A 26782-nucleotide genomic window follows, 5' to 3' on the forward strand; every position below is an offset into this window, starting at 1 on the left:
CAAGAACAGAATCATTCAGTCAAGCTGAATTTGCTACTTTTAACTAATACCTTGAGCCAAACGAGACAAGCCACCTTGGTGGTGCTGTAGGTTGATATTGCTGTGGGTTGGATTTGGTATTGTTGCTCTGTGATAGAAGTGTTAAATCACTGAAGATTCCACATGATTTTTAGAGATATAAATTGAATTATTTATATCCCCCGTGCCCACTCACTGTCAGGTTTAGCCCAAGAACCACAGTGACACAATCCAGGAACAGTTCAGTTACTTTATTAGCTTACATCTATTAGATAGAATCTCACCAGACTAAGTCTAACCCCCAACGACAGCAACTAAACACCCTGAATTCCTTAGGGAAGGGACGGTCTCCTCTTCACGTTCACACACTCCGGCTGGGGGCTGAGGAGATGTTTGGAATGCCTCTCCCCCTCCCCCTAACCTTGGAGCTCCATTCCATGATCCTCCTCGCTCATGCCTTCCATCACACCCACACTCCATAGCACCTGCCCACGGCACCCATCCATAGGTCTCACCTCCCGGCCTGCTTGCCTTGGACTCCTGCCTCTTCCCACATTGCGGTCACGTGAGGTCCTCACTTAATGACCCACACCGTCCTGGGGTTACAATGGCAACCAGGACTGCTCGAATTGCTGTCACTAAGCAATGGGGTCATGTGACATCGCGCTTTACAACCACATTGTTTGGCGACCGAAATTCCAGTCCCAATTGCCATCATAACTCGAGAACTATCTATAAAAGTAATATATAAAATACATGCATTTATGTTGAGAAGTGTCCTAGTACTGAAAATTTCTTTTCCTCAAATGTATCAGTTCACAGACTTTTACCCAGCTTGCAGGTGGCCGGTTGATCTGTACAAACCAACCATTCTAACCCTAACCCTTTGTAAAGCCAGCGAAACCCTGACTGGATTTGTTTATCCCTGATTTCTTGAATAAATCATAACTGCTTAGGTTCATGCATCATGCTAAGCGATGAACCATGGTTTTAGAAACCCATGGTTGGAGTCAGAGAATATACCAAGCCATCACCAACCATCAGACGACAGCTTCGCCCAAGGTGCGATCCCACCCACAGACATTTCATTTAAGCTGTTCTTTGACCCTTTTGTATTTTAATTGGCTTTTTTGTAATTTAATGGTAGAGCAAAAACAGTCAAATTGGTCCTGCTTTTTTTCTTTAATGCCCCTGCATGAGAAGGGATACAGCTCACCAGTTTAGTGGATAATTGGCTACTGTTGAAGGAGAAGGTGAACAGTGGCAATCCTGGTTTAGCTCTTCCTTTTGCAACATGAAAGACTCCCAACATTTTGGGAGAGCTGCAGCTTTGCCCTTCCAGCTAGCATGGAAATGCTGGGGAAAATCTATGATTGACAGCCTCTCCCCAATCACAGGGCAGGAGCATGGCTGGAAAGTTAATGTTGGCTTGGAGATTAAATCAGAAATGGGCAAAGTGATGTCCTCCAGCTGTCTTGGAATACAGCTCCCATAATCCCTGCCCATTGATTGTTACACCTTAGACCAGTGTTTCTCAAGCTCAGCAACTTGAAGATGTGTGGGCTTCAACCCCCAGAATTCCCCAGTCAACAAATCCATACATCTTCAAGTTGCCGAGGATAAGGAAGACTACCTTAGGCTGACTGGAAGTCAAACTGAAAACATCTGGGGAACACCAGGTTGTCTCCTCTGGTCTAAATCTTAGGTCTCTCACTGAAGCTTGATTTGCATGTTGTAATAGCTATCCTTTAGCCATGATTTTCCAAATGAACCAGAAAAAGCTGGCTTCACACATTATACTAAGCCAAAATCAAACTAGTGACGTTCTAGCTAACCACAGAGCAGGCTTGAGTTAGTGAAGTGTGTGAACTGCCACTGAGGACGTTCACTGGAACCACAAAGCACACGCTGGGTGAAATAGCTCTTCTGACTAGGAACCCAAAGCAACCTTCACACGCAAGACAAGTTGCCCCAACCCTGTTCTCATTCTCCAAAGTATTCTCTTATTCTCCTTGTCTTCTTTGACAAGAATTCACAGGAGGGAGAATTTGCGAAGAATTCTCTTTGCTAAGAAAGGGAGCTGAACAAGTACCAAGGTCCCTTTTGCTTCATACATATAAACCCTTTTGGCAAGGCTTCAATAATTTTGTCTGGGCTTGCAAGTTAAGTAAGGTTGGGTGGTGTGCTGAGAATTTGGATGGGAGAGCTCCAGAATATCTCAGGGCTGTAGAATAAGTAGGAAACTGGGGGGTGGGGGGAGAACATCATGGGAGAAGATGTAGCAAACTCCTATACTATGGCAGAATAACTTAATGAGTGTGCATGCTGTCCTTTACAATGAAAGTAACCAGCATTCTGGTAACTAGGATCTTTTGACAATACTTAAACCCTGGTTGTTTGCCATGGTAGCCAGAGGATTGATCTAAGCTGGTTTGACTGCAGAGCTTTAGAACCTGGCATGTGTATAGCCTGGAGTACAGGAGCTGGCGTGACACTGGCAGGAGTTGCATCCTGTTTCCAAACCAGTGCAGAATCCCTCAGAGGAGGCATGCTGAGATGTGAGTCAGCACCTTTACTGGAGAAACCCCCTTGATTGCAACAGAAGGTCATTGTTAGTTAGCTGAGATGAATCTGGGAATCTTCCCTATCAACCTTGCTTGGGAGGAGGAGGCGGACCTAATGGGCTTACTTCCTGATTGGCTGATCATCCCTCTTCCTGTTGGCTCCAATGGGCAGTTCCCATAGACATGTTGCCTATATCAGCCTCCCAATATGGTCTTACCTGTCTCTGAGCATCCTGTTTTGTTTTGATTTTGAAGTAGGGAGTCTCCTCTGTTTTATCTTTGCAACAAAGATTTTTGTTTAAAGGGAGACTCCTGTTAGTGTCTCAGGGTGGGCTGACCCAAGAAGGGAAGTTCTCTTCCCCTTGCTAAGTTCATGGCTGCCGAAAGTCCTTGGAAGAGGCTGAGATTTGAGGACACGTGTCCCAGCTGCTTCAACTACTTCCTCAACCCTGTGACTCTGGACTGTGGCCACAGTGTCTGCCAAGGCTGCATCAGATGGCATGGGACGGAGTCCTCCCTGATGGCCACCTGCCCTCAGGGCAATGCTGTGGTGTAGCCTGAAAGTTTGAAAGCCAACTCGCAGCTGGCCAAGATGGCGCCAATTGCCAAAGAGCTGAGTGAGGAGGGGAAACTGAGTGTTGCCAGAGGGAAATGCTGCAAAAGGCCCAGGGAGGCTCTGAAACTCTTCTGCCAGGATGTCCAAGCTGCTGTCTGCGTGGTGTGGGGCAAGGCCAAGGAGCACCGAGGGCACGTGGTGGTTCCTCTGGAGGAAGTATTGGGGAATCATCCACACGGATTGGTTGCATTTGCTCAACTCCTTAAACTGAGTTTTGGGGTTAGTGGTGCACTAAAACAATGGTTAAACTATGATTGATGGATTGATTATTAAATTTATATGCTGCCCATGTCCCCCAGAGGGAGACCCTGGGTGGCTCACAATTAAAAATCAAGACAATAAAAATATAAATACACTCCAATTAAAATCACAAGAAAGAAATCTATAAAAGCCAGTATACAATTCGAGAACATGGGGGAAGCAGTATCAATCATCACCCAGCTGGGTCCAGCAATGCGAGCCCCCATCAGGCCCCCAGGCCATCTGGCCTAGCCATGTTTTTACACCTTTTCAGAAGGCCAGGAGAGTGGGGGCAGCCCGCACCTCAGGTTTAGTGTGCTGTGTGAAGTTGGTCTTTCATTTTCAGCCTTGGCAAGACAATGTTGATCCAAAGGTGGCTAGAGCAAATGGGTTTTGTTTTTTTTTTAAAACAAGAGCACTACTTGAAAGGACTTGCAACTTATATTCAATTACTTAGTCAGAATCAGTCATGGAACAATGGATGGGTTCAAAATACAAGGAGTACGATAAGGCTGTATACTGCCACCCTGCTTATTTAATTTATATGCAGAGTACCATATGCCAGGCTGGAAGAATCACAAGCTGGAATAAAGATTGCAAAACTAAAGGAGGGCAGAAATGCTTTCAGACTTGCAAGATTCTGTTATTGCAACCTCACAATACAGGCGGTGTTAGTATTATGTCAGTGTTGTCCAAACTTGGCCACTTTAAGATGAGTGGACTTCAACTCCCAGAATTCCCCAGCCAGCTATGCTGCTGGGGAATTCTGGGAGTTGAAGTCCACCCATCTTAAAGTGGCCAAGTTTGGACAGCACTGTACTATGTCTATCAAGGGGACTTGGAGGGAGACTCCCGGGAGACTGAGATATGTCACAGACAGGTGATAGAAGGAGAAAAATGCCCGCTGTTGCAGAGGCTGGTCTGAATTCAGCTGGTTCCATAGCTAAGATTTTTTTCCTTGATGCACCCAGTCAGTGAGCACGTGCTAGAGATTCAGTAATTCAGTAATGATTCATCTGGGATTCCTGGGTTGGCAGACCGGAAAGGCGATCAGCTGCTGTCAGGCAGAAGGGCAGAAGGGAAAGCGGAAAGCGAAACTGACTTCGCCCAGTTTTGCTCTTTTCCCTGCTCCGTCTCCTGACTGGCTGGCTGGGAATTGGGTGGTCCAGGCGGGTCTTCCTCTGCCGGATGGTCGTCGGGGCGTTAAGGGGGCATCAGACGCCAAAGAGAGGAAGGTTGTGATTTCACCCGGCCGTTCTCCTTTCTCTCTGCGGAGTCCTATCAATGGCTGCACCAGTTAGATTTCGGCCTTTCTCAGGTGCTTGTCGCAGCCTGTTTCACTCCAGGTTTTCCTCCGTTCCGTCCCAGGAATGTTTGCTTCTCCCCAGTTTTTAAAAACACTTTTCCCTTTAACAGGCTGGCTGGATCCATAATAACTGATCGGGTTCCGTCCCAGGAACGTTTGATTCTGCCCACTCTGGTTGTTTTTTCAAACCTTTCTCCTTTAAGAAGCCTCCCATCTGATCTGCTGGAAAAGGAGGGAAGCGAAACTAATTCTCTCTCTCTCTCTCTCTCTCTCGGCAGAGGAGGCGGCGATGGCGGCCGGGGCGCCCGTGCTGGACCTGCTGGAAGAAGCCACCTGCCCCATTTGCCTGGAGTACTTCCAGGACCCCGTGCTCATCCCGGAGTGTGGCCACAACTTCTGCCGCAGCTGCTTGACCCGCAGTTGGGGGGAATCGCCGTCGGAGGCTTCCTGCCCCCAGTGCAGACGGACCTTCGTGCCCGGGAACATCCTCGCGAACAGGCAGCTGGCGCGGGTGCTGGAAGTCGCAAAGCGCTATGGCCCTTGGGGCGAGGAAGGAGGGAGCTTCTGCAGGACGCACCGGGAGCCCCTCAAGCTCTTCTGTCAGCACCACAAGACCCTCATCTGCCGGGTCTGCGACCGATCCCGAGAGCACAGGGACCACCGGGTGATTCCTCTGGAGGAGGCTTTCCAGGAGTATCAGGTAAGAGTCAGCCTAGAGCACAAGGAGGAGTCACTGTGGAGACCTGGAGCTGCAAGAACATGGGTTGATTTCATTGATTGATCGATTATGAGCCATCAAGTTGTCATCAACTCTTGGCAACCAGGGAGATAGATTTTCTCCATAATAATCTGTCCCTAACCTGGTCTTTCAGGTGCCCCCATTGCCACTATAAGTCCCCCTTGCTGCTGGTCCTCCTCTTCTTCTCTTTCCTTCCCCCTCTCCCACCATCAGAGTCTCCTCCGGAGAGCGAGGTCTACGTGGCCATCCCTAAAAGTGTGGTGGCTCTTTCGGACAGGGGCGGGAGCAGAGAGAGCGGGTTGCCCTCCCCAGGATTTTGTTTTGAGCACAGCCCCGGATTAGCCCTTGAGCAAAATAACCCTGGTGAGGGCACCAAAAGAAGGGGGCACCACCGAGTTTCCCCCCCCCCCCATCTATCTGTCAGGATTTTCTTTCTCATGGGAAAGGATTCGTCCCGTTATCTTTACAACAATAACAAATAATATTTTGGCTACAGAGATCATGTGAGAAACACCTGTTATTGCGTGTTGTGTTTTGTGCTATTTACTGCCACCTACTGGCGTGTGTCTGCTAGTTATCCAGTGGGGGTGGCATGGAGCTATAATATAATGAGAGGAAAATGTTCAGCCTCTCAGAGTGTGTGTTGTTCAGTTGTTTAGTGTGTGTTTAGTTTTAGCTCAGTATAGCACCATGTAATCATTTTTTATGGGTTATGTAGTTGTAACAAATAACCAAGTAGTGTACCTCTTGCATTTTCATCAATAAACACCAGTTAGTATATATTTTCTGACTGGATTTCTTTGAGACACAAGAAATGGACGTTGCCTTGTGAACAACTGCAATGCTGATGTGTATCTTTCCTGGGCAACTTTTCCTGGAGGTTTTGCTGCGCTCTGCACAAACAGGAGTGTTTGTGATTTTCACTCTGCCCGACAGGTTATGGGGCCAGTGGTGCTGTGCCGGCCCAGGCTTGAAGGCCCAGGCATGGAGTGTTGTTCCAGGATTATGGTCCTAGGAGTGCTAGTCCCAGGACTGTGGTCCAAGGCGTGTGCTAGCCCAGGCGTGAAATTTCAGGCGTGTTTTGCCATGGATGCCGGTGCTGGAAGCCAGGACTGAAGTTCCTAAGTGACGGGAGATTTATGGATTTATCACCCTGCTTGTGAGCATCTGGTCAACGTTTCGTTTGAAGTTTGGATTCTTTCTGTGTCAGGTGCCTGTTATAAAGAATAAAACATGGCGACGTCAACGGTGAGTTTTCCGTTTGAAAGATTGAATTCAAAGAACTACCAGACATGGAGTATAAAGATGAAATCTTTCTTCATGAAGGAAGGGCTCTGGCAAGTTGTAAACAATCCCGCGCCAGCAGTACCCACGGATGCCGAGTGAGTCTTGCTTGACCGTGCGTATGGTAATTTAATTTTGGGGCTTGAGTCTTCAGAACTAGTGCATGTTCATGATTTGGAGACTGCTAATGGCTGCTGGGTAGCTTTGCGTGAAATCTATGCAAGACAGGGGCCCCTTGTTAGGCTGTGCTTAGGGCACCGGTGGGCCTTAATCCGGCTCTGCTTTGGCACCAGAAGTCTGAGATCTCATCACCAAAGATTAGCATTGTCAAAGATGGGTTGTGGGTGCAGCTCTGAATCTTCCCATCTTTCTGGATTCCTCTCTCTGCCTGACACTATCATGCCCTGAACTCTCTCACTGCCATCCTTGGCTTTAGTTTTCTGTAAGTTTTTCTTTCTGCATTTTTCCCTTATACCAATTTTAAGGAAGAATGGATTTAAAAGTTTTGAAAATTTCCCTGTTTTCTATTGCCCTAGTTACAAGTGAGTAATTTGCTTACATTGCTTATGGCTATTTAGTATTAAATAAATAAATACATTTTCAAAGTTTAATATAGTTGTGGAGTCCGGCCTGGGAAATGGCTTGGAGGAAACCTGAATATTGAATTTCTTCTTTCACCTCCAGCAGTTTTTGAGTCTTAATGTTTTGTCAGTGAAGCAAAGGAAGGGCTGAGGGGCCCCTTGTTGGGTTGTGCTTAGGGCACCAGTGGGCTTTAATCCGACTCTGCTTTGGCACCAGAAGGCTGAGATCTCATCCCCAAAGCTCAGCGTAGTCAAAGCTGAGTCAGGGGTGCAGCTCTGAATCTTCCCATCTTTTCTGGATTCCTCTCTCTGGGTGCCAGGGAGGCATTTTTAAAATGAATTTCGAGGTCTGCACACCTCCCCTCTTCGGAGGTCTGAGGACCTAAACAGATCAACTTCCTTCACCTCCCATCACCAGTTTCCTTCAAAGAGCACTTCTGTATTTCAGATACCCTGGAGATTTCTTGAATCTGCAAAGGACTAAAATAGATGTTTCATCGTGTACAAATTAATATTTCTAAGCTTGCACTGCATTGCATTGTATTGTATTGTATTGTATTGTTTTAATTCTGACATACGCAGACAAGTCTGCTGATTTTATGCATCGGTGTCAAAGGGCGCTTCTGAATCAGGTCTTGATCATGCAATTAATCCACCTTATGTAGGGAATGTAATAAGAGTCAGTGAACATGTTGCTTCATTAAGGACCCTCTCGTTTTTATCCACCGCTATTTTCATGTTCTTTGCTTTGCTCCCAACATATTTTGGTCGGGGAAGCAAACTATGACCTTGGTCAACAATGAGGTCGATGGCACAGTCGAGGGCTGCAATGTGCCCGGCTCCTGTCGGCCACTTACCTTGTTCGAGGCAGGCCCCCCATTGCCACTTGGGCTTTGTCTGCAGACCCCTGGCTCCCGCAGGGGCATTGGCCTGGGTACCGACTGACTGGAAGGCACCAGTCAGGCACAGTGTGGGCTCCATATGGCCAAAGATACAGCGCTCTTCAGAAGGAGCAACCAACCCGTTTTTGAAGCACAGTTTTAGCGCTCTTTTGAAAGAGCTCTGGATCTGCGTTGAAAAAATAAGACTAGCATGAAGAGAGCTCTAATTTGGGGAGTGCTGTTGACTCTACCTCCTGGAATAAATCTATCTATATGGTTGCTGAGAGGCGACATTGACTTGATGTCACATCATCAATCCATTTTTCCCTACTCCCTGGGCTACTTCTGAATGCTGCCATGCACAGCTGTGGGAACTGGAAAGCCATGAGGACAAGAAGGATGATTATTTTTATGGTTGGTTGCCTAATCAGCCAGATGTTTAGACTGCATTTGGCATTTTTATCTAGCTATCAAATCCTTCCCAAGGACCTGGGATAGGCAGATGTTGTTGTTTGATGGTGTTAAAGGTATCAGCACGGGATATAAAACCTGTTCCAAGTAAAGCTGTATTTTGCAATTGATTGATGGTGATTTTGTCAGTGCTGATGGTGTTCAGGTGGTGCTCCAGATGTTTTGGGATTGCACCCAAGGCACCTATTACTATTGGTACTATCTTTGCTTTCTTTTGCCATCGTTGTTCTACTTCTGTTTGCAGGTCTTTATAGTTTGGGATTTTCTCCAGTTCTTTCTCTTCTCTCCTGCTGTCTCCAGGTATTGCAGTGTCCACTATCCAGACTTTTCATCTTTCTTATCAACAATTGTTAAGTCTGGGGTGTTGCGTGGCAGGTGCTTGTCTGTTTGAATTCTAAAGTCCCAGAACACTTTAGCGTCTTAATTTTCTATTATTTTGTCTGTTTTGTGGTCCCACCAGTTCTTGCTTGCAGACAAATGGTATTTCTTGCAGATATTCCAATGCACCATCGTTGCTACTTTGTCATGCCGTTGTGTGTAGTCAGACTCTGCAATCTTTTTGCAGCAGCTAACTAGGTGGTCCACTGTTTCTTCAGCTTCTTCTCAGAGGTGGTATTTGCTGTCTGTTGCTGTCTTCTCGATTCTGGCTTTGTACGTGTTTGTTCATAAGGCTTGGTCTTTGGCAGCCAGAATGAGCCCCTCTGTCTCTTTCTCCAACTTTCCTGCTCTTAGCCATTGCCAGGTCTTGTTGTTACCTGCTTAGCCTGCTAGTTTTTTTGTGTGCTGGCCATGTAATCCTTTGCCTTGCCATGTCTCTTTTCTGTTCTTCATTTGGTCTTTCTTATAGGCCAGTTTGGTCTCTTTGGTATTCAGTAAGCCCTCATGGTATACTTGCTTCAGTGCATCTTCTTCACTGACCTTCAGATATTCTTCCAGTGCCCTTTTTTCTTCTTCAACTGTCGGGTGTAACATTCCACACCCACCTATGCTCCTTGGTAAGTAGAGTCTGTCAACATCGCTGCATGAATAATAATAATAATAATAATAATAATAATAATAATAATAAGATTGTTATTACTATATAATGGATAATTATATAGTAATTGTGTGGATTATTATTATTAATAATAATAATAATAATAATAATTAAACTTGTATGCCACCCAACTCTCAGTGATTTGTAGGTGGCTCACAACCATCAACCAAAGAAATTACAATAAAATCAATAAAACACTAAAGATAAAAGATGGCAAGTGTGAAGAAGTGAGGGGTCTCGCTCTCCGTCGCCAAAGGCCTGAGTGAATGAGGTTTACTGCAGTTTCTTATCAAACTAGTCATCCTTGAAGACTCTCCTTCATCAGAATATGATTTCAGTTGTAGAAATGTGACAAGCTTTTTCTTTTTTTCTCAAGCAAGCATGGAGAATTATATTTAACTTCATTTTCTGTCTATGCTGAAACAAACCTCTTTTTGTGGAATTTCTGCCAAAGACAGGAGCACAACACTGAGGAGAAGAACCATGTATATTGCAATGATCCTTAGGTGCCTGCTTTCAGCCAAGAGGGGCCCTGAACAACAGAAAAGCATAGAAATTAGACACTGTTCAGGTTGCGAGGCGGGAAATCTGAGGGCTCTGAAGCGAGGATAGGTTTGGATAGGTGCTAAATGGGGGATAAATGGTTTTTTCTACTGAGGAATCTCTTGCAAAAGAGAAGGGAATCTTGTGCGTGCTCTTAATAAGGGTGAAATCCTGCAGTTTCTCCCTTATTAGCAAAGGATCTTCCTTATGGGGTTGCCCCTTTGGCAAACCCTTCAGCAGACAGGTGATGGTCCTCCCATTGTTTCAGTAGGACAGTGCTAAGGGGGATATTTTTGACAGGGGAACATGGTCACTCTTGGGTCATGCAATAGGTTGGAGCTGATCCTGTTTTGCATGAGCAAAGAATGGCAGAAGGTAGCGGAGGGAAGAGTTTGCAGTAGGAGAGGCAGGGGGAATGGGGGGAAGTGGAGAGTTTGCAGCCTTATTCTATTATTTTCCATCACACTCTAAACTAGGAGACTGTAATTATCCTTCTATGTGCATGTAGTTACACACACTGTTATACATAGTTACATACGTAGTTTAGACGGTGGCACAATGAGTTCCATTCAGCATCCAAAGGGGAGCGGGCTGGCTTACTTGCTCCCTCCTGCTTCACTCCACACCTCACCTGTATGCCTGCAATTTTTGAAGACAGGTATATCGCTCCTTCAGAAGAATGCTAGACCTAAGCTCAGATATTGCCCTCATGTCCTGTTACTCAGATGACACGAAAGCCCCATCCACCTGGGAGGAAGGTCCCTCAGTCTTCAAGTGCTATATCCACTCTAAGAAACAGAAGGGGTTAAAACAGAGAAGTGGGTGGTGGCAAGACAGAAAATCCAATTTATTTAATCAACTTTTACTTAACAGGCTTTGAAAAATTAGAATTAAATGAAAGAGGAAACTAGATGACCAAGACCTGTTGGGCCATTGTTTCAGAGATATTACATTACCTAAACAGAGAAACAAAATGATCCATGGGCAAAAAAGCAGTGGGAGCTTACAACATGCTGCTGGCCTCATCATTGACTTTGCTTGTGGGAAGCTGGCAGGGAGCTGGCAGGGAGCATCAGAAATCTCCCTCCCTCCCTCCCGAGCTGTCTGGCACTTTGCTGGGGAGAGGTGGAACAAAGGGAGCCCCAGACCACAAGGAAAACTACACCCCCACTTCCCATTCTGGGATGTCCCCAAGGGGAGGAAGAGGGTTCACCCATTGACCCCCAGCAGCTCCCAGCCAGCCCTATCTCACCAGCAGGAATCCAAGTCACTCCCTCAACCTTCTCTCAACAGCAACTGCTGTTAAGAGATTTCAAATTTCTGCCTTGTTTCCAAAGCAGCCAATTGCTGCTCGCCCGTCCAGCCTTACCACCAGCCGATTGGGTGCAGGGGACAGAGGAGGTGGGAAAGAAGTTGGGAATACAACCATGATGATCACGTGACCTGGGCTACTACAGCAGTACTAAAGCAGCCACAGATTCCCCAAATTTCAATCCAAGGGTTTGGATTGAATGATGAGTCCTGGATTTTGGATGTGTTCTGTAAGTTAGCCTATTTGAGGTACCTTGGTCCAAAAATTGTTGCCTTATGCTGTACCATTTTGCCCAGTGGAAGGTTACAGACATGAGAGGTTTAGTAGTATATAGATGGGAGTGCCCTCCATTTTATTAACATTTTCATCACATCAATATGCATTACTTATTGGCACCCTTTAAAGGTATTCTTGCCTGGGGATTGGATAAATTCATGGAGGATAGCTCTCTCAAGTGCTCTTGGTCATTGGTGACTCCCTGTAACAGGAGCCTCCAGATATATGATTTATTATTTGTTTTTGTTAATGTATAGATTGCCTTTCCTTTAGGACTTTAAGGCAGCATGCTTAGCATAATCTTGAGAGGTAGGTAGGGCTAAGATGGAGTCATTGCCCAAAGTCACCCAATGAGAAAGGAAAGAATGGCGGGAAAGGGAGGTGCCTCCATCTCTTGGTTGAGGCACCTAAGAAGCATCAGGTGGGCCACTGAGAAACAAAATGTTGGGCCAAGATGGCCTTGGCCTGATCCAGCAGGACCATTCTTTGGGGTCTGCACTCAGGGCTGTTGAGGGCTCCATGATGATCTTGCTCAAGGAGAACAGCAAATGTCCAATAGTGTTACTGGAAAGAAAATCCAGCAGTCTTTCCTTCTCCACCTGGCTTCCAAACTGCAGGCTACTCAACTCCTAGCCAGATTTAGATTAGATCCTCCTTATCAAAATTAGGGAAGGTGAGCTGGCAAAAGACACCTGTTTCTCCATAATCTCTTTATAGCACTGTGAGACCTCTTGGTTACTTCCCCTCAGGGCCATAAACCTCCAACAGTCCTCTTGAAAAGGAAACATTCCCCCGGGATATTGAAGAAACCTCAAGCCTTTTTCTTGGTGTCCTTCACCTTCTCCTGCCCAAACCATAATTTTGCAACACTCTCTAGCAACACTGTCATTTTACACTTATGAAAATGCCTTGCTTGATTTAATTATGGAAGTCTTTAAGTTTATCCACCTATTAAGTCCTTCCCAAGATCCCTAAAAGAAGCATCATAGCTTCTAACTAGATTTTTGCCCTCACATGTAATTCTTTACAGAAAACCTCAGAAAGAAAAGAAACTCAAAACCTATATTTTCTCTTCAGATTAAGGTTGGGGATTGCTTGAAGTCTCAGAAGGAGGAGAAAGAAAAAATTCTTACATACAGAAGAGAAACAGAACAAAAAGTACGGGAGATGCTGGTAAGTACTGATCCAGCAGTGATGAGCTTCCAAGCTAATGGGACGTGGTCTGTTTGTCAGTAATGCTTTTTCTAAGAAGTGAACCCATCCTGAATCTGTTTCAGAAGATGAAAGAACGCGTCTTTGAGTGGGATGTCCCATGGATTATTTCTCACAATTGGCTGAATGAGTTGGGTTAAGTGCACATATCACATAAACCATGGTTTATAAAACAGTGGTTACTTTGCATAATATATGAATACAAATCATATTTCACTTTACTGAAAAATGTGAACTGAAACTTTTTTTCCACCTACGTTTTGGAATGGCCTGATCTCCTACAGAAAATGTTCATGAAAGATCATTTCAAAGTGGACCCTTTTTTTGGTTTTTAAAAACCTTTCCCCCTGCTTTTGTTGATGTCAAAATGGTTGAAAAGTCAAAAGGGTTTTTTCCCTAGGAAATTCTCTCATCCCAATTCTGGACTCTTCAGTGAATCCGTTAATTATCATAATAGTTATGATCTTTGCCTTTTCTATTTTCTTCTTCTAGGACCTGATCAAAAAAGAGAGAGAAAACACAGTGGCTGAGTTCAGAGAACTACGACGCTGGTTGGAGGAACAGGAGAAGCTTCTGCTGGCCAGAATGGAAGAGACGGAGAAGGAGATTGTGGCAAGAAGGGACGAGTGTCTGGCCAAACAAGTGGAGGAACTCTCCTCTCTTGACAGTCTCATTGAGGAAATGGAGGAGAAGCATCAGCAGCCATCTAGCAAACTCTTACAGGTAAGGGGTGATGCTGAGATGATGGAGTAGAGTGGACTGCTTTAGACCCACCACAGAAATACTCTTTTTGACTCTTTCCATGGAAAGGAAATTGGAAAATATGAAGTCTAATGGCTCATATGTCAGGATACGTAATTCAGAAAAACCACGACATGCAGAAGCAATAGAATTCAAAGTGCTGGTCACAATCTCTAGGCTCTTAATGGTTTTCAGGATGCCTGCATAGGGTTCCTATGACCGCCAAGGGACGTGGTGGTGGGTGTTCTTTGGAGGGTCTAATCTCTAGGGCAAGGAGAACCCCCACATTGAGGGCCTTCTACAGAGTTGTAACCACCTGGATTTTCCAAAGGGCCTTCAGAGGTTAATTCTGGAAGTTCTTTCCGTTCTATTGATACATTATTTTCATTTTTAAATATTCTCTTCTTTCTACTATTATGTTTTATTATACATACCATAAACTGTATAATTGAGTTGGATTTAGCCAAGCCGAATGTAGTAACCTGCATTGCACAGTTCACAATGAAAGCAACTCCCTTGACACCAATGTAGATTCAAAGGAAAGTTCGTTTATTAAGGACTGGTATGCAGGTCGAGAGCATTCCTGAAACTGGAACCCATGCGTGCCAAAAGTTACCTTTATTTCTTTTCCCCTTGCACCTGTCCCCTTTCTGTTTCTCAGGTTGTCGTGTGCATGTCACTGATTATCTCTTGGTCTCACGCTGACAACTCTCCCCCCACCCGCCTTAATATTGTAATGGCAGAAACGAAGCAAGCAAGCCAGCAGGATGGTTGATTGATTGTGGAGGTTCTGACACTGAATTTTTTCTAAGACAAGAAAGCAAAACTAAATAATGCATCTCTAAAAGAGGTGAATGGCTGTGGAAAAAAGACAAATGGGATGGGTTTTTTTGAAAAATGGAGCTACTTTTTGTATGTCTGTCTGTGTGTGGTTGTCCAGATGATTCATTTATTTTGTGAATTTCAGAATTAATTTCTCTGCACAGGAAATGGCTCCTTTCAGTCTTTGTCTCTTTTTCTTTAGGACATTGGAAGCATCTTGAAGAAGTAAGTGAATCCACCCTCTTTCTTCTTTATGACCCCAGAGATCGCCAGCTCCTCCTGCTGGGTCCCATTTTGGAAAGCTCTGTTTGTATTTAATCGCAATTCAACTTAAATATAACTTATTTCAGGGCTTTCACTCAACCTTTCACAACATAAACTCAACCTTTCACAACATAATTAGCAATATTTGATAGGATTAATTATTATTAATTATAAGAAACAACATTTGATATTAAAATATTATATTTGTCCCCAGGATTCATCACTTATTTTCATTATCAAAATTATTTATCATTTCTCTATCTTATTTTTAGTGAAAAAAATATATTCTATAAGGAAGTATTTTGCACTTCCTTTTATTTTAAAAATCATATTTTTAATGCTTTCTGCAGTTTCAATTTTCACTTATCTCCAAGATGTCTGGAATTGAACGGCATGCATCTCCTTAGAATCCTGAAGTTGGAAAGGGCCATGGAGGCCGTGAGATCCAACCCCTAATCTTTTGCAGGAGTCCAAAGTACACCTTCCATGGCAGGGGGCTGTCCTGCCTCTGCCTGGACCCATCTTACGAATAGGATACCCACTTCTCTGGGTACCTGGAAGATCTCGGCAGATCAATGACGAGCCATGTCAATGCAGCACTGGGGGTCAATCTGCATGGATTGACCGCTTTGTAACAGAAGTGAAGCAAAGCAGGAAGGTTAAGAGCTGGGTGCTGCTTTGCAACATCATATTGGAGAGACAGTTTGCTCAAATCTGATAAAGCGAAGGAGGAGGCTCTGCTTCAGAGACATGAACAACCTATTGCTGGTTCTGTAGTCAACATCCCCTGTGAGTCTTCTCTGCTCAAGGCTAAACATTTATTGTCCATCCCTCTTCAAAGGACTGAATTTCCAGCCAACTTGGTTTCCCTTCTCTAAGCCTCTTCCAAAATCCCTTTTAAAATGTGCTGCAGAAAACTCAACCCTTCAGCACAGAACAAAGTGGAAGTAGCACTACCCCTGACTTGGAAACGTTGCCTCTCTTCATATACCTTTTTGTGGTAGATCATGCTGCTCATTCATCATCTAGATTGATGAGGATAGATGTGTGGAATTTTTTGGTCAGCTATGGATCCAGTGATTTGGCATGCTGTTCAATCCATATTTAATTAGCTAGGCAATCTGAACCATAATCTGATGTTTTCAAAAGCTTCTTCTAAAACTACTTCATCTTCAGTTTGTATTCAGCCACTGTTGGGACTAGTAATTGCATTTGTTTCTATTAAATTTCATTGCATTGCTTTTAGTCCATCAAGATTAGTTTGGATGTTATATACATCTTCTAGACTATTACCTATCTCACCCAAGTTAGCCTTTTTCAAATTTGGTAAGGTCCAATCCAGCCGTTTGTCCAAGCAATTTGCATGAATTTTAAAGAGTAGAGGATCCAGGAGTGAAACTTGGTGGCCTCTGTTAGATCCATCACTTGATGAGGGTGGATGAATGCAGTTTTGGGCCAGCTGTGGACCCACTGGGTTGCCATGGTGCCCACCACATATTTAATTAGCTAGTCAATCCTCAAGCACAATTTGATGTTTTAGAAAGCTTCTATTGGCGGGATGATAAATGACATTGTTTTCCTCCTCCAGGTACCAGCGAAAAAAAACATTGCAGAATCCAGTGGCTTTTCCTCTAGAGCTGAAGTGGATAGTCTGGGATTACAGTGATATCAGTGTGTTTCTGAAAGGCATCATGAAACAATTCAGAGGTAACAAAAAACAGTCACAGGGGTTTTACGCTGGATGACATTTTGATCCCAGCACATCAAAGGGAGATTCTCTGTTAGTGTCAGGAGGGATCAAAGAAGGATAGAGTTCAGAGTCAGTGGGAAAGACACCTTCATTTCTCTGTGGAAAGGGCTTTGTGTCTTGGGTACAAGGAGGGAGAACAGGACCTTTCTGATTTCTCTCATTAAAGATGTTCGAGCTAAAAAATGGGAACCATTGGATAGTTACGGTTGACCATCTCTCCTTTCTTTCCCAAATCCACCTGCACTGATCACCAGGGAAGCAGAATAGGCCTTATCTTGGGGTACTGAGTCTGAATATTTGGCAGTCAATTTCAGTTTAGAGTAGTAATTTGATTAAAAAAACACTGAGGACATTATGGCATTTAGCTTTCCTTATTTCCTGATTTGAGGCCAGGGAAAGCAAAGAAGACTCTACCTGTAGGGAGGCCCTGTTGTTGATCCATTTCCAATGATGAGATGCTGAATCTCTCCCTTTTCTTCCCCAGATACTCTGAAAGTTGGATTTCAACTGCAGAAAGGTAAATATCAGTTTTAAGAATCTCTGTCACTTGCTATTTAAAACTCTGATGCCCATAATTTTAATAGAAAAATCATATAGGATCAGATACCTTAAAACTATGAATATCCAGTAAGAATGAGAGAATCCTTCCAAGAAGAAAGAATCCCAATGTGGTAACCCTTATTTTTTCATGTTTGGCAGCCTTTGACTTCATTCTAGCTCCTCCACATTGGTGGGTGTGATCTAGAAGAGGCTGCCATTGGCTGCCCTGAGCATCTTCTTGACTTCCCTCCAATATTATGGCTGAGTTGTGCTGCTTCCTGTCGCCACAGAACGGGATACGGTGTGATGTTGTCAGTCCCTATCATGAAAAAGGGAGAAAGGATAACCCCTGGTCAGTTTTTCTTCACAAAATTCAGGGGATCCTCATTCTCCAGATCCAAAAACAGCCCTCTCAGTATGATTGTGCTGAGAATATGGAGGTCTGAGTCTCCTGTACCAACTTCCCTAGTAAAGCACAGAAAGAAAGGCCTTTATGGGTGGTTTTCATCTTTCACATTTTTATTTCAAACTGAGTCCTTACTCCAAACCATTATGATTCATTCTGTGGCTGTTGGAGGACACTCATTCTTGATTGGGATGTTCTTCATGTCAGGAAGGATGTTTCTATTGCTATGATGTTCCTAGTTTTGCAGGCTTTTTAATCTACTGGGGCAGAAATGCTCTTCAACTCCAATAGGCTCCTCACTCAGCTTCAAATTTCAGTTTCTGTTTTTCCACTACTGCCTTCATAGGAATTCAGACCCCAAAATACCTCCCCATCACCTGAGCCTCCCAGAAAGCAGAATTCTGGGAAATATTTCTATCCTCTGAAAGGCTAAATGTTTCCTAACCTATTCGGAAAGCTGTGGTAGGCGCTACACACACACAGCTATTCTGAAAGACAGTCTCTGAGTTTCATCTCTTTGTATAATCAGATGAATGTCTTCAGACCTGTGTCAGGACTACGTGCTTCCTTCCTATGGTTTGGTTTTTGTATCAAAGCAAACCTTTGCATTAAAGAAGGGAAGCGTCTCCTTGGCCAAGGAAACTCTGCAGTTGCAGCTGATCAAGTGAACTCTGAACTCCTTTCAGAGAGGAGGACGTAGGTTTGATCCATTGGGAGTCAAGGCTCAAAGCAGACCTGCAGCTGAAGCTCTTTTTCTTCTCCTTCCTCCTCTTCCCTCTTACAGCAAATATAACTCTGGATCCACACACAGCCCACCCCTGCTTCACCCTCTCGGAGGATTGTAAAAGTGTTCAAGAAGTTGTTCAAGAACAATACCTTTTCCCAGATCCTGAGAGATTTGAAAACTGGCAATACATCTTTGGCTGTCAGGGGTTTTCAACAGGGAGACATTTCTGGGAAGTCACTGTAGGAGATAAGGAGGAATGGGCTGTAGGAGTTGCCAAAAAGTCAGTGAAGAGGAAGGATTACATCGATCCTTGTCCTGAGGAAGGGATCTGGGAGATTGGGAAATGGGCATGGATTTTCAGAGCCATCCTTTCCAGAGAAAGCCCCAAAGTGCCCCTGACTAAGAATCCCAAGAGGATCCGTGTCGCTCTCAACTGTGAAGGGGGACAGGTGACCTTTTTTGATGCCCAGACTGCAGCCCTGCTCTACACGTTCTCGGAAGCTGATTTGGCCGGAGAGACCCTTCTGCCCTCCTTCCTTCTGAACATCAATGACTGGCTGACACTCTCTCCCTAAAGTGGGGACATACATGAACCAAACTTTGGAAAAATCCCTATTTATGATCTTTGAAAGGCTGTAGAACAATTTTGCACAGAAATAAATACTGCCCCCCATGGGAAATTGGCTGGGAGGGAGGCAGGATCTCTCCTCCTGCACAGACCCTGTGTTAATACTCTGCCTCATGAGGACCAAATGGATGCCTGCATCTTCTTATAAATGTTTTGAAGATGAACTGATATAACCTTTGCAAAAAATGATGACTTTGGAAAAGGGATTGATGCCAGAAAGTTGGAAAGGGGTGAATACTGCTTTAATTCATAAAGAAGGGCAGGATGCTTCTGTACCAAAAAAATGATCAACCAATTTCTTTACTAAACAATGACTATAAAATATCTACTGTGGTTTTAGCTGAAAGAATAAAAGGTGTTTTTAGGGCTTTATACATGGAGATCAATGTGGATTTCTACCTAAAAGAGAGTTGAGGGACAATACTGTATATGACTCAAAGAGCACAAATTCTAGTCAACCAAGCTCAGAGGACACCAAGCAGAAATGCCTTCTGTTGTGGGACAATATACAAAATAGACGATATCAGAAATAATCTTAATATACTAGAATATATGGAACAACATAATAAAAAACTAGCTGTGTTAGTATTTCTTGATATGGAGAAAGCATTTGACAATTTGGACTGGATTTTTCTATTTGAAATTTTGCAAAAAATGGATTTTGGAGATAACTTTATTACATGGGTAAAAGTGATATATACGTCACAAAGAGCAGAAATTCTAGTCAACCAAGCTCAGAGGTCACCCAGCAGAAATGCCTTCTCTACGAACCTCTCCATCTAATGGCTGTGCCTTCTCCTTCATTGGCTTCTTTTTAATTTTATTACGCTAAACTACTTATCAAAAAGAAAATATAAATGCATATAGTATTAGTAAATGTTAAGGAGTAATGATCGAAATTAGTAATCGGAACCATGCATGGAATGGAGCAAGTGGACAAGGAGAATTTTTTCTCTTTCTCTTGAAACACCAAGAACAGAATCATTCAGTCAAGCTGAATTTGCTACTTCGAACTAATACCTTGAGCCAAACGAGACAAGCCACCTTGGTGGTGCTATAGGTTGATATTGCTATAGGTTGGATTTGGTATTGTTGCTCTGTGATAGAAGTGTTTAAATCACTGAAGATTCCACATGATTTTTAGAGATATAAATTGAATTATTTCTATCCCCCGTGCCCACCCCCACTCCGTAGCACCTGGCCACGGCACCCGCCCATAGGCCTCACCTCCTGGTCTGCTTGCCTTGGGCTCCCGCATGTTCCCACACTGCAGTCATGTGAGGTCCTCACTTAATGACCCACACGGTCCTGGGGTTACGATGGCAACCAAGACTGCTGGGATTGCTGTCGCTAAGCGATGCGCTCAGATGACATCGCGCTTTACAACCACATTGCTTAGTGATGGAAATTCCAGACCCAATTGCCATCATAACTCGAGGACTACCTGTAAAAGTCATAAATAAAATACATGCCTTTATGTTCAGAAGTGTCCTAGTATTGAGTCTCTTTTTCGCAAATGGATCAGCTCAAACACAGCGTTCTATTCTCATTATCTGTGCAGCTCTTCTTCCAAGGAATTAAACATTGGCAGTGGGGCAGGGATCACCTGGACCCATCATCTCTCCCTGCAGGCTCTTGCAGAGAAGCCCTTGTCAGGCATCCAGGAGTATCTGAGAGAGGTTCTCTTGTCACAAATGGTTGAGATTGTGCTGTAAGAGCATGAGAAGCTTCTTGTGGATTCTGGATTAAGCCAGAGTGTTAGCTTCTGATGAATACCCATGATCATGAATGCATACATACGACTCTATTGACTTCAGCACCAAAAAGTCTTAAAGACTTACTAGTGGGTCTGCTTTTGAGAAATGTAGTCAACTCCAGCTGAATCTTTCAAGCATTGAACCAAATAATTTGTGAGGGAAGTTTGCTTGAGCTGTCCCACTGCCTGCAAAGCAGATTGACTGGAGGTGATGGGAAACTTCTGAAGTGAAGCTAAAAGTTATATAAGACAGAGAAAAAAAAGGCACATTATTGCTCTTCTTATCAATAACGGCCTGCCACTTTGCTGGGGGGAGATGGAGGAAAGGGAGCTGTGGACCATGAAGAAAACTACACCCCCATTCCCCATTCCGGCATGCCAAGGGCCCCTCCCTTGAGGGAGGAAGAGGGCTCCCCCTTTAACACCCAGCGCCCCCCAGCCAGCCCTACTGTGCCAGCAGGCATCCAAATCTCTCCCTCATCCTACCCACAACGCCCACAGCTGTTAAGAGATTTCAAATCTTGGCCTCGGTTCCACAGCAGCCAATCACTGCTTGCCCATCAGGCCTTGCCGCCGGCTGATTGGGCGCAGGGGCCAGAGGGAGGCGGAAAACAGTCGGGCCTCCCTCCCTCCCCCCTCCCTCCCCTCCCTTCATTTCCACATATAATATTGGTTTGCACCATTTGCCCTCCCCTCAGAGCCTGGGGAAGCTGCCGCCTTCTCCTTCTCTTCTGATTCGTGGAACTGCCTGCAGGTTTGGTGGGGGGAGGTGGAAGAAAGGGAGCCACATGTGAGACTAGGCTGAAGCTGCCCTAACTAAAAGATGAAGGAGGCGTGTAAGTAGAGAGGACAAAAAAGCCGGAATCTTGTCCGAAAGATCCCTTCAGGGAGGTAGGTAAGAAGGAAACAAAAAAGAGTCACCTGAACCAGGCAAAGGAAGTTGGGCCTCAGCACATGGAAACCGCACCCCTCCCTCCCCAATCCCATCAAAAGCTACCAGGCTTGTAAATTAACAAGGCAAGAGCAGCTGCCAGGCTCCTGAATCAACAATTCAAGGACTTTGGGGGATAAAAGGGGTCCTGAAGCCCACCCACTCTTTGAGTCAGCTTTGGATCCAGACCTGGCCGTTTCCGTCCCTCTAGCTAGTGCCCTGCAGCCTAGCTGAGAAGGACTGAGAAGGACGTGGATGAGTGTGCGTGCGTGTGTGAGAAAGAGCACATGCACATTGTAGCCAGGAAAGTTTTGCTGCTACTTTAAATTCACTAGGTGTCCATGTACTCCAGTGTTGGTTGGAATTGATTTGGGTGTGTCCCTAATTACTTCCCAACTGTTGCCCAGGGCTGTGTGTCTTGTCTGTTCTAGCCACACCTATCTGGAAAACCCAGATAAAAAGCTGACAAGTGTGAACAAGTGACCATCAGGTGAACCTGGGAGTGCCTGAAATGCACGGACCATGAGGAAAACTGCACCCCCACTCCCGATTCTGTTGGGTCTCCAAGGGCCCCCTCCCTCAAGAGAGGAAGAGGACTCACCGTTCAACAGCTGGCACTCCTCAAGCCAGCCCTACCTCACCAGCAGGCATCCAAGTTGCTTCTTCATCCTTCCTTCAATACCCACAGCGGTTAAGTGATTTCAAATGTCTGCCTCAATTCCAAAGCAGACAATCACCACTCACCTGTCAGGCCTTGCTGCTAGCTGATTGGGCAGAGGGGACAGAGGGAGGTGGGAAAGAGGTTGGGGATACGCCCATGATGATCATGTTGTAAGGTTTGCCCCGTTCGACAGAGAAACTCCCGTGACATGTGTGGTTCACAAAAGAGGTTTACTCATGCGTAACGTAGCAGTCACAAGCAAAGCCAGGACTGGCTTGGTATATTTGCATCACTCGTTATATTCCCTCCTTCCCACGCTTTTTTCGCCCCGCGATCACGTTAACGCTGCAGATTATTGCCCCCCCAATAATCCCCCTTAATGGTCCATGATGGCAGATTCGGCCAGGGTCCATTGTCCTTGATTGGCAGTCCCCTCCGGCATGGGTTGGTTCCCCCCGTTATGTGCAAGCCCGAGGGTTCTGAGTTGTGTGGTGATCTTGTTTCGCTGCCTGCGGCCCCGTTCATTCTTGGCTCGCGCCATTATCAGTGTGGAGTTAAAACTTCCGCTGCGGTTTTCCTGTTTGGCTGGGCGCAGGTGGCCCATTAATTAGCGGCGCTTTCAGTTCCTCTTTCCCTCAGCTAGCTACCGCTGGTGGAGTTTGTGCGGCGCGGCTGCAAGCTTCCCCGAAGCGCCGTGCCGACCGAACCTGACATACCGCCCCCCTGAAAACAAATCCCCCCCCCGACTTTATTTCGGTTTCCCGGGGTATTTGTTGTAAAAGTCCCGCACTAGGTCCGGCGCTTTTATATGGGCTTTGCTTACCCATTCGCTGTGGGACTTGGGAAAATGTTTCCATTGCACCAGGAGCTGGACCTGCCCCTTGTGCCTCCTGGTATCCAGTATCTGGTTGATCTCGTAGTGCTGCTCCCCACCGACCATGATGGGTGGTGGCACCACCTCTCCCTTGTGCCAGGCGTTCCCCGGCTGGTGCAGCTTTAGCAGGCTGCAGTGGAACACCGGTGGATCTTCCTGAGGCTTTTCGGGAGTGTCAGCCTGACGGTTACCGGATTGATGACCTCTGCGATGGGGAACGGCCCCACAAATCTCGGGCTGAGTTTCTTCGATGTCTGGTGTGTCTTTAGGTTTTTGGTTGACAAATACACCTGGTCCCCCACTTTCCACTGCCCCTCGGGGAGTCTCTTGCGGTCCGCGTGTTTTTTGTAGTCGGCTTTGGCTCTTTGCAATGCCGCGTGCGCCGCCTGCCGGGTGGCGTCGATTTGGGCGAACTAGGCATCCAGGGAGTTGATTTGGGATGCCGGCTGAGGCAACTCCGGCATGGGGACGAAGTCTCTCCCGGTGGCTACTTTGAATGGGGAAAAGCCGGTACTTTTGTGGACAGCGTTATTGTAGGCTACTTCCGTGAACGGCAGTAGCTCCGCCCAATCGTCCTGTTGGTGTCCCACATAGCAGCGCAGGTACTGCTCGAGCCCCCCGTTCAGGTGTTCCGTGGCTCCGTCCGTCTGCAGGTGCGCCGCAGAGGAAAGGGCTTGCTTCGTCCCCACCTGCTTCAGGAACTCCCTCCAGAACCGCGCGATGAAGTTGCCGCCCCGATCGCTGACGACCCATCGAGGTGCGCCGTGCAGCCGGTAAACATGCTGCACGAACAGCCTTGCCAGCCTCTCCGCCGTGGGGACTCGCCGGCATGCTACAAAGTGCGCTTGTTTGGAGAATAAGTCCGTGACCACCCAAATGGCGGTCTTCCTCTTACTCTCCGGGAGCTCTACTATGAAATCCATGGCGATCTCTTGCCATGGGCCGTCGGGGTCCGCTACCGACTGGAGTAACCCCCTAGGCTTGCCTTTAGCCCCTTTCGCCGTCGTGCACACCGGGCAACCCCCTGAGTATGCCTCCACGTCCTTCCGGAGCGTTGGCCACCAGAACTGCTGCCGAATTAAGTGGAGCGTCTTAACGAAGCCGTAATGCCCCGTGTTCCGGCTGTCGTGGGCTCTTTCCATGACCCCCCATCGGCACTCTTCGGGCACGTACAGCTTCCCTTCGTGCCACCACAAACCCCCTTGGGTGGTTAGCACATCTCGGTTTTGCTCGAGCCAAGCGTCCCGCTCCACCGCCTCCGCAAACTCTTGCTTTACCTCAGGCGCCGCGTCCCGTCGCTCCCCCTTGGTCTGGCTCCGGGTTACCACCTTTGCAGCCAGCCTGCTGGCAGGGATGATGGAGTCCACGATTTCCTCTCGCAGGCTGGCGTGCTGGGGCATGCGAGACAACCCGTCTGCCAGGAAGTTACGCTTCCCGGGGATGTGTTTTAGGGTGAAACTGAATCTCCCAAAGTATTGGGAGCAACACGCCTGTTTGGGGGATAGCTTACGTGGGGTCTTCAGGGCCTCGAGGTTCTTGTGGTCCGTCCACAGCCGAATGGTTCGGCTGCCCCCTCCAATAGATGCCTCCACGTGGCTAGCACCCACTTGACCGCGTACGCCTCTTTCTCCCACACCATCCACCTTATCTCTGTCTCCGCGAATTTGCGTAGGCGTAGGCGCACGGGTGGATGGCCCCCTCCGGGCTGGCTTGGAGCAGGACCGCCCCCGTTGCCACATCTGACGTGTCTACTTGGATCATAAACCGCCGGTCTGGGTCGGGATGATGCAGGATTGGCTCTGCCGTGAACCGCCGTTTTAGCTCCTCAAATGCCCCCTGGCATTCCGCAGTCCACGCGAGTGCCATGCTGGGTTTGGGGGGCTTCCCGCTGCCCTTGGTTTTTAGTAAGTCTGTCAGGGGAAGAGCGATTTGGGCGAAGTTTGGGATGAACTGCCTGTAGAAGTTTGCAAATCCCAAGAAGCTTGAAGTTGCCTCCGGGTTCGCGGCGCTTCCCAGCCCAGGACATCTTTCACTTTCGCCGGGTCCATCTCAATCCCCCGACTGGATATACGGTAGCCGAGGTAATCCAGCTGCTCCCGATGAAACTCGCATTTTGAGAGCTTCGCGTACAGCTGCGCCTTCAGCAGTCTCTGGAGCACTGTGCGCACCAGGCTCACATGCTCCGTCAGGGTTTCGGTGTAGATGAGGATGTCGTCCAGGCAGACCAGGACGCCCCGGTAGAGTAGGTCATGCAGCACCTCGTTTATTAGCTGCATAAACACCCCCGGGGCCCCTTTTAATCCGAACAGCATCACGGAAAACTGGTAGCTTCCGAGCGGCGTGTTGAACGCCGTCTTCCACTCATCTTCTGCATGGATCCTAACCCTAAAGTATGCTTCGTGCAAGTCCAGCTTTGTGAACACCCTCCCCTTGGATAGGTGTGACAGTAGGTCCTTCATCAGGGGGAGGGGGTATTTGTACTCGGTGCTGATTGTGTTCAGCCCCCGGTAGTCCACGCACATCGGGAGCAAGCCATCCTTCTTCTCCCGGAATAGTACCGGGGCCGCTAATGGTGACTTCGCAGGTTGGATGAATCCCTGCGCCAGGTTCTTGTCTATGAACTCCCGAAGGGCACCCATCTCCTTCATTGATAGGGAGTACATTTTTGGCTTAGGCAGCTTTGCCCCTGGCTCTAGCTCAATGGCGCAGTCACTGGGTCAGTGTGGTGGGAGCTGGTTGGACTCCTTCTCCCTGAACGCCACCATCAGGTCCCGGTATTGCCTCGGGATGCCGCCGCTCGACGTGGTTTCCCTGGAATCTGGCCCGTGTTCTGCAGTCATCCCGCTGGCTGCTGCTGCCTGCCTATGTCTCGGGATCGCCGCGAGCCTCTGGGTCTCCAGCGCTGCCGTCGCTGCCGTCGCCGCCCGGGTCCCGACCTCAGTCTGCTCCTGCCTCGTCCCCTCGTGCCTCAGATCCTCCACTTTCCCGTCTGTGGCCGCGGCCGCACCCGTCGCTGCTGGCCGGTCCCATCTGCTCTCGCACTCCGCCGGCTCCTCGGCCCCAAATCGCACTGCCTCCGCCACCCAGTCGACACGTGGGTTCTGTCGCTGCAGCCACGCCAAGCCGAGTACCACTGCGTAGTCGGCGACCGGGACCACCACGAACCTTAGTTCTTCCCGGTGACTCCCGATCGTCATCTGGACCGGCTCTGTGTAATACTTAGCCGCCCCCCCCGCCAGTGAGCCGTCTAGCTGGCTGAATGCGATGGGTTCCCGGAGGCGCCGCAGCTGCAGGCTGAGTCCTGAGACCACAGCTGGGTGCATCAAGCAGTGGGTACAGCCTGAATCTAGCAGCACCCGCAGCTGTGCCTCCCCTCCAGACCTCACCCCCCGGATGTGTATCCTCACCCGGAACGGAGGGCAGTCCTCATCCCCGATTGGGTCTGCGCGCCTCGGTTCCTCTGCTCGCACTGGGACGCCGTTCAGTGCGAGCGCGCCTCGTTTCCCGCCAGCTCCAAATCCTCCCTGGAGGATGCCGTCTCAGGGGTCGACCACCCCATTTGGCCTCTTTCGGTCACCGCCGCCACTGCACTCTTCCGCGGTG

The 26782-nt window shown here is 47.1% G+C and overlaps 2 protein-coding genes across 2 annotated transcripts in view; one reads left to right on the forward strand and one right to left on the reverse strand.

Moving 5' to 3' along the window:
* Positions 1 to 26782, reverse strand: part of LOC107326744 (zinc finger protein RFP-like) — a 163869-nt gene that overhangs the window by 53615 nt on the left and 83472 nt on the right. The gene's annotated exons all lie outside the window — the stretch shown is intronic.
* LOC112542873 (zinc finger protein RFP-like) lies at positions 4581 to 20424 on the forward strand. The gene is made up of 8 exons (XM_088128673.1): positions 4581 to 4756; positions 5023 to 5444; positions 12945 to 13040; positions 13572 to 13802; positions 14845 to 14867; positions 16495 to 16613; positions 17141 to 17173; positions 18387 to 20424. The coding sequence occupies exons 1-8, from the start codon at positions 4723 to 4725 to the stop codon at positions 18902 to 18904; spliced, it is 1476 nt and encodes a 491-aa protein (XP_087984799.1). The 5' UTR covers positions 4581 to 4722; the 3' UTR covers positions 18905 to 20424.

Source organism: Python bivittatus, unplaced genomic scaffold (assembly GCF_059951505.1).
Source record: "Python bivittatus isolate LINGU-HERP-01145 unplaced genomic scaffold, Pbiv_v1 ctg000800_np1212, whole genome shotgun sequence".
Lineage (NCBI taxonomy): Eukaryota > Metazoa > Chordata > Lepidosauria > Squamata > Pythonidae > Python > Python bivittatus.

Bases quoted from the DNA above. Each gene is read 5' to 3' on its own strand.
- LOC112542873 (XM_088128673.1), top strand. From the start codon at position 4,723: ATGGCTGCACCAGTTAGATTTCGGCCTTTCTCAG. The intron at 5,445-12,944 runs GTAAGAGTCAGC...TTTTCTCTTCAG, and splicing joins AGGCTTTCCAGGAGTATCAG to ATTAAGGTTGGGGATTGCTT. The intron at 17,174-18,386 runs GTAAATATCAGT...TCCCTCTTACAG, and splicing joins TGGATTTCAACTGCAGAAAG to CAAATATAACTCTGGATCCA.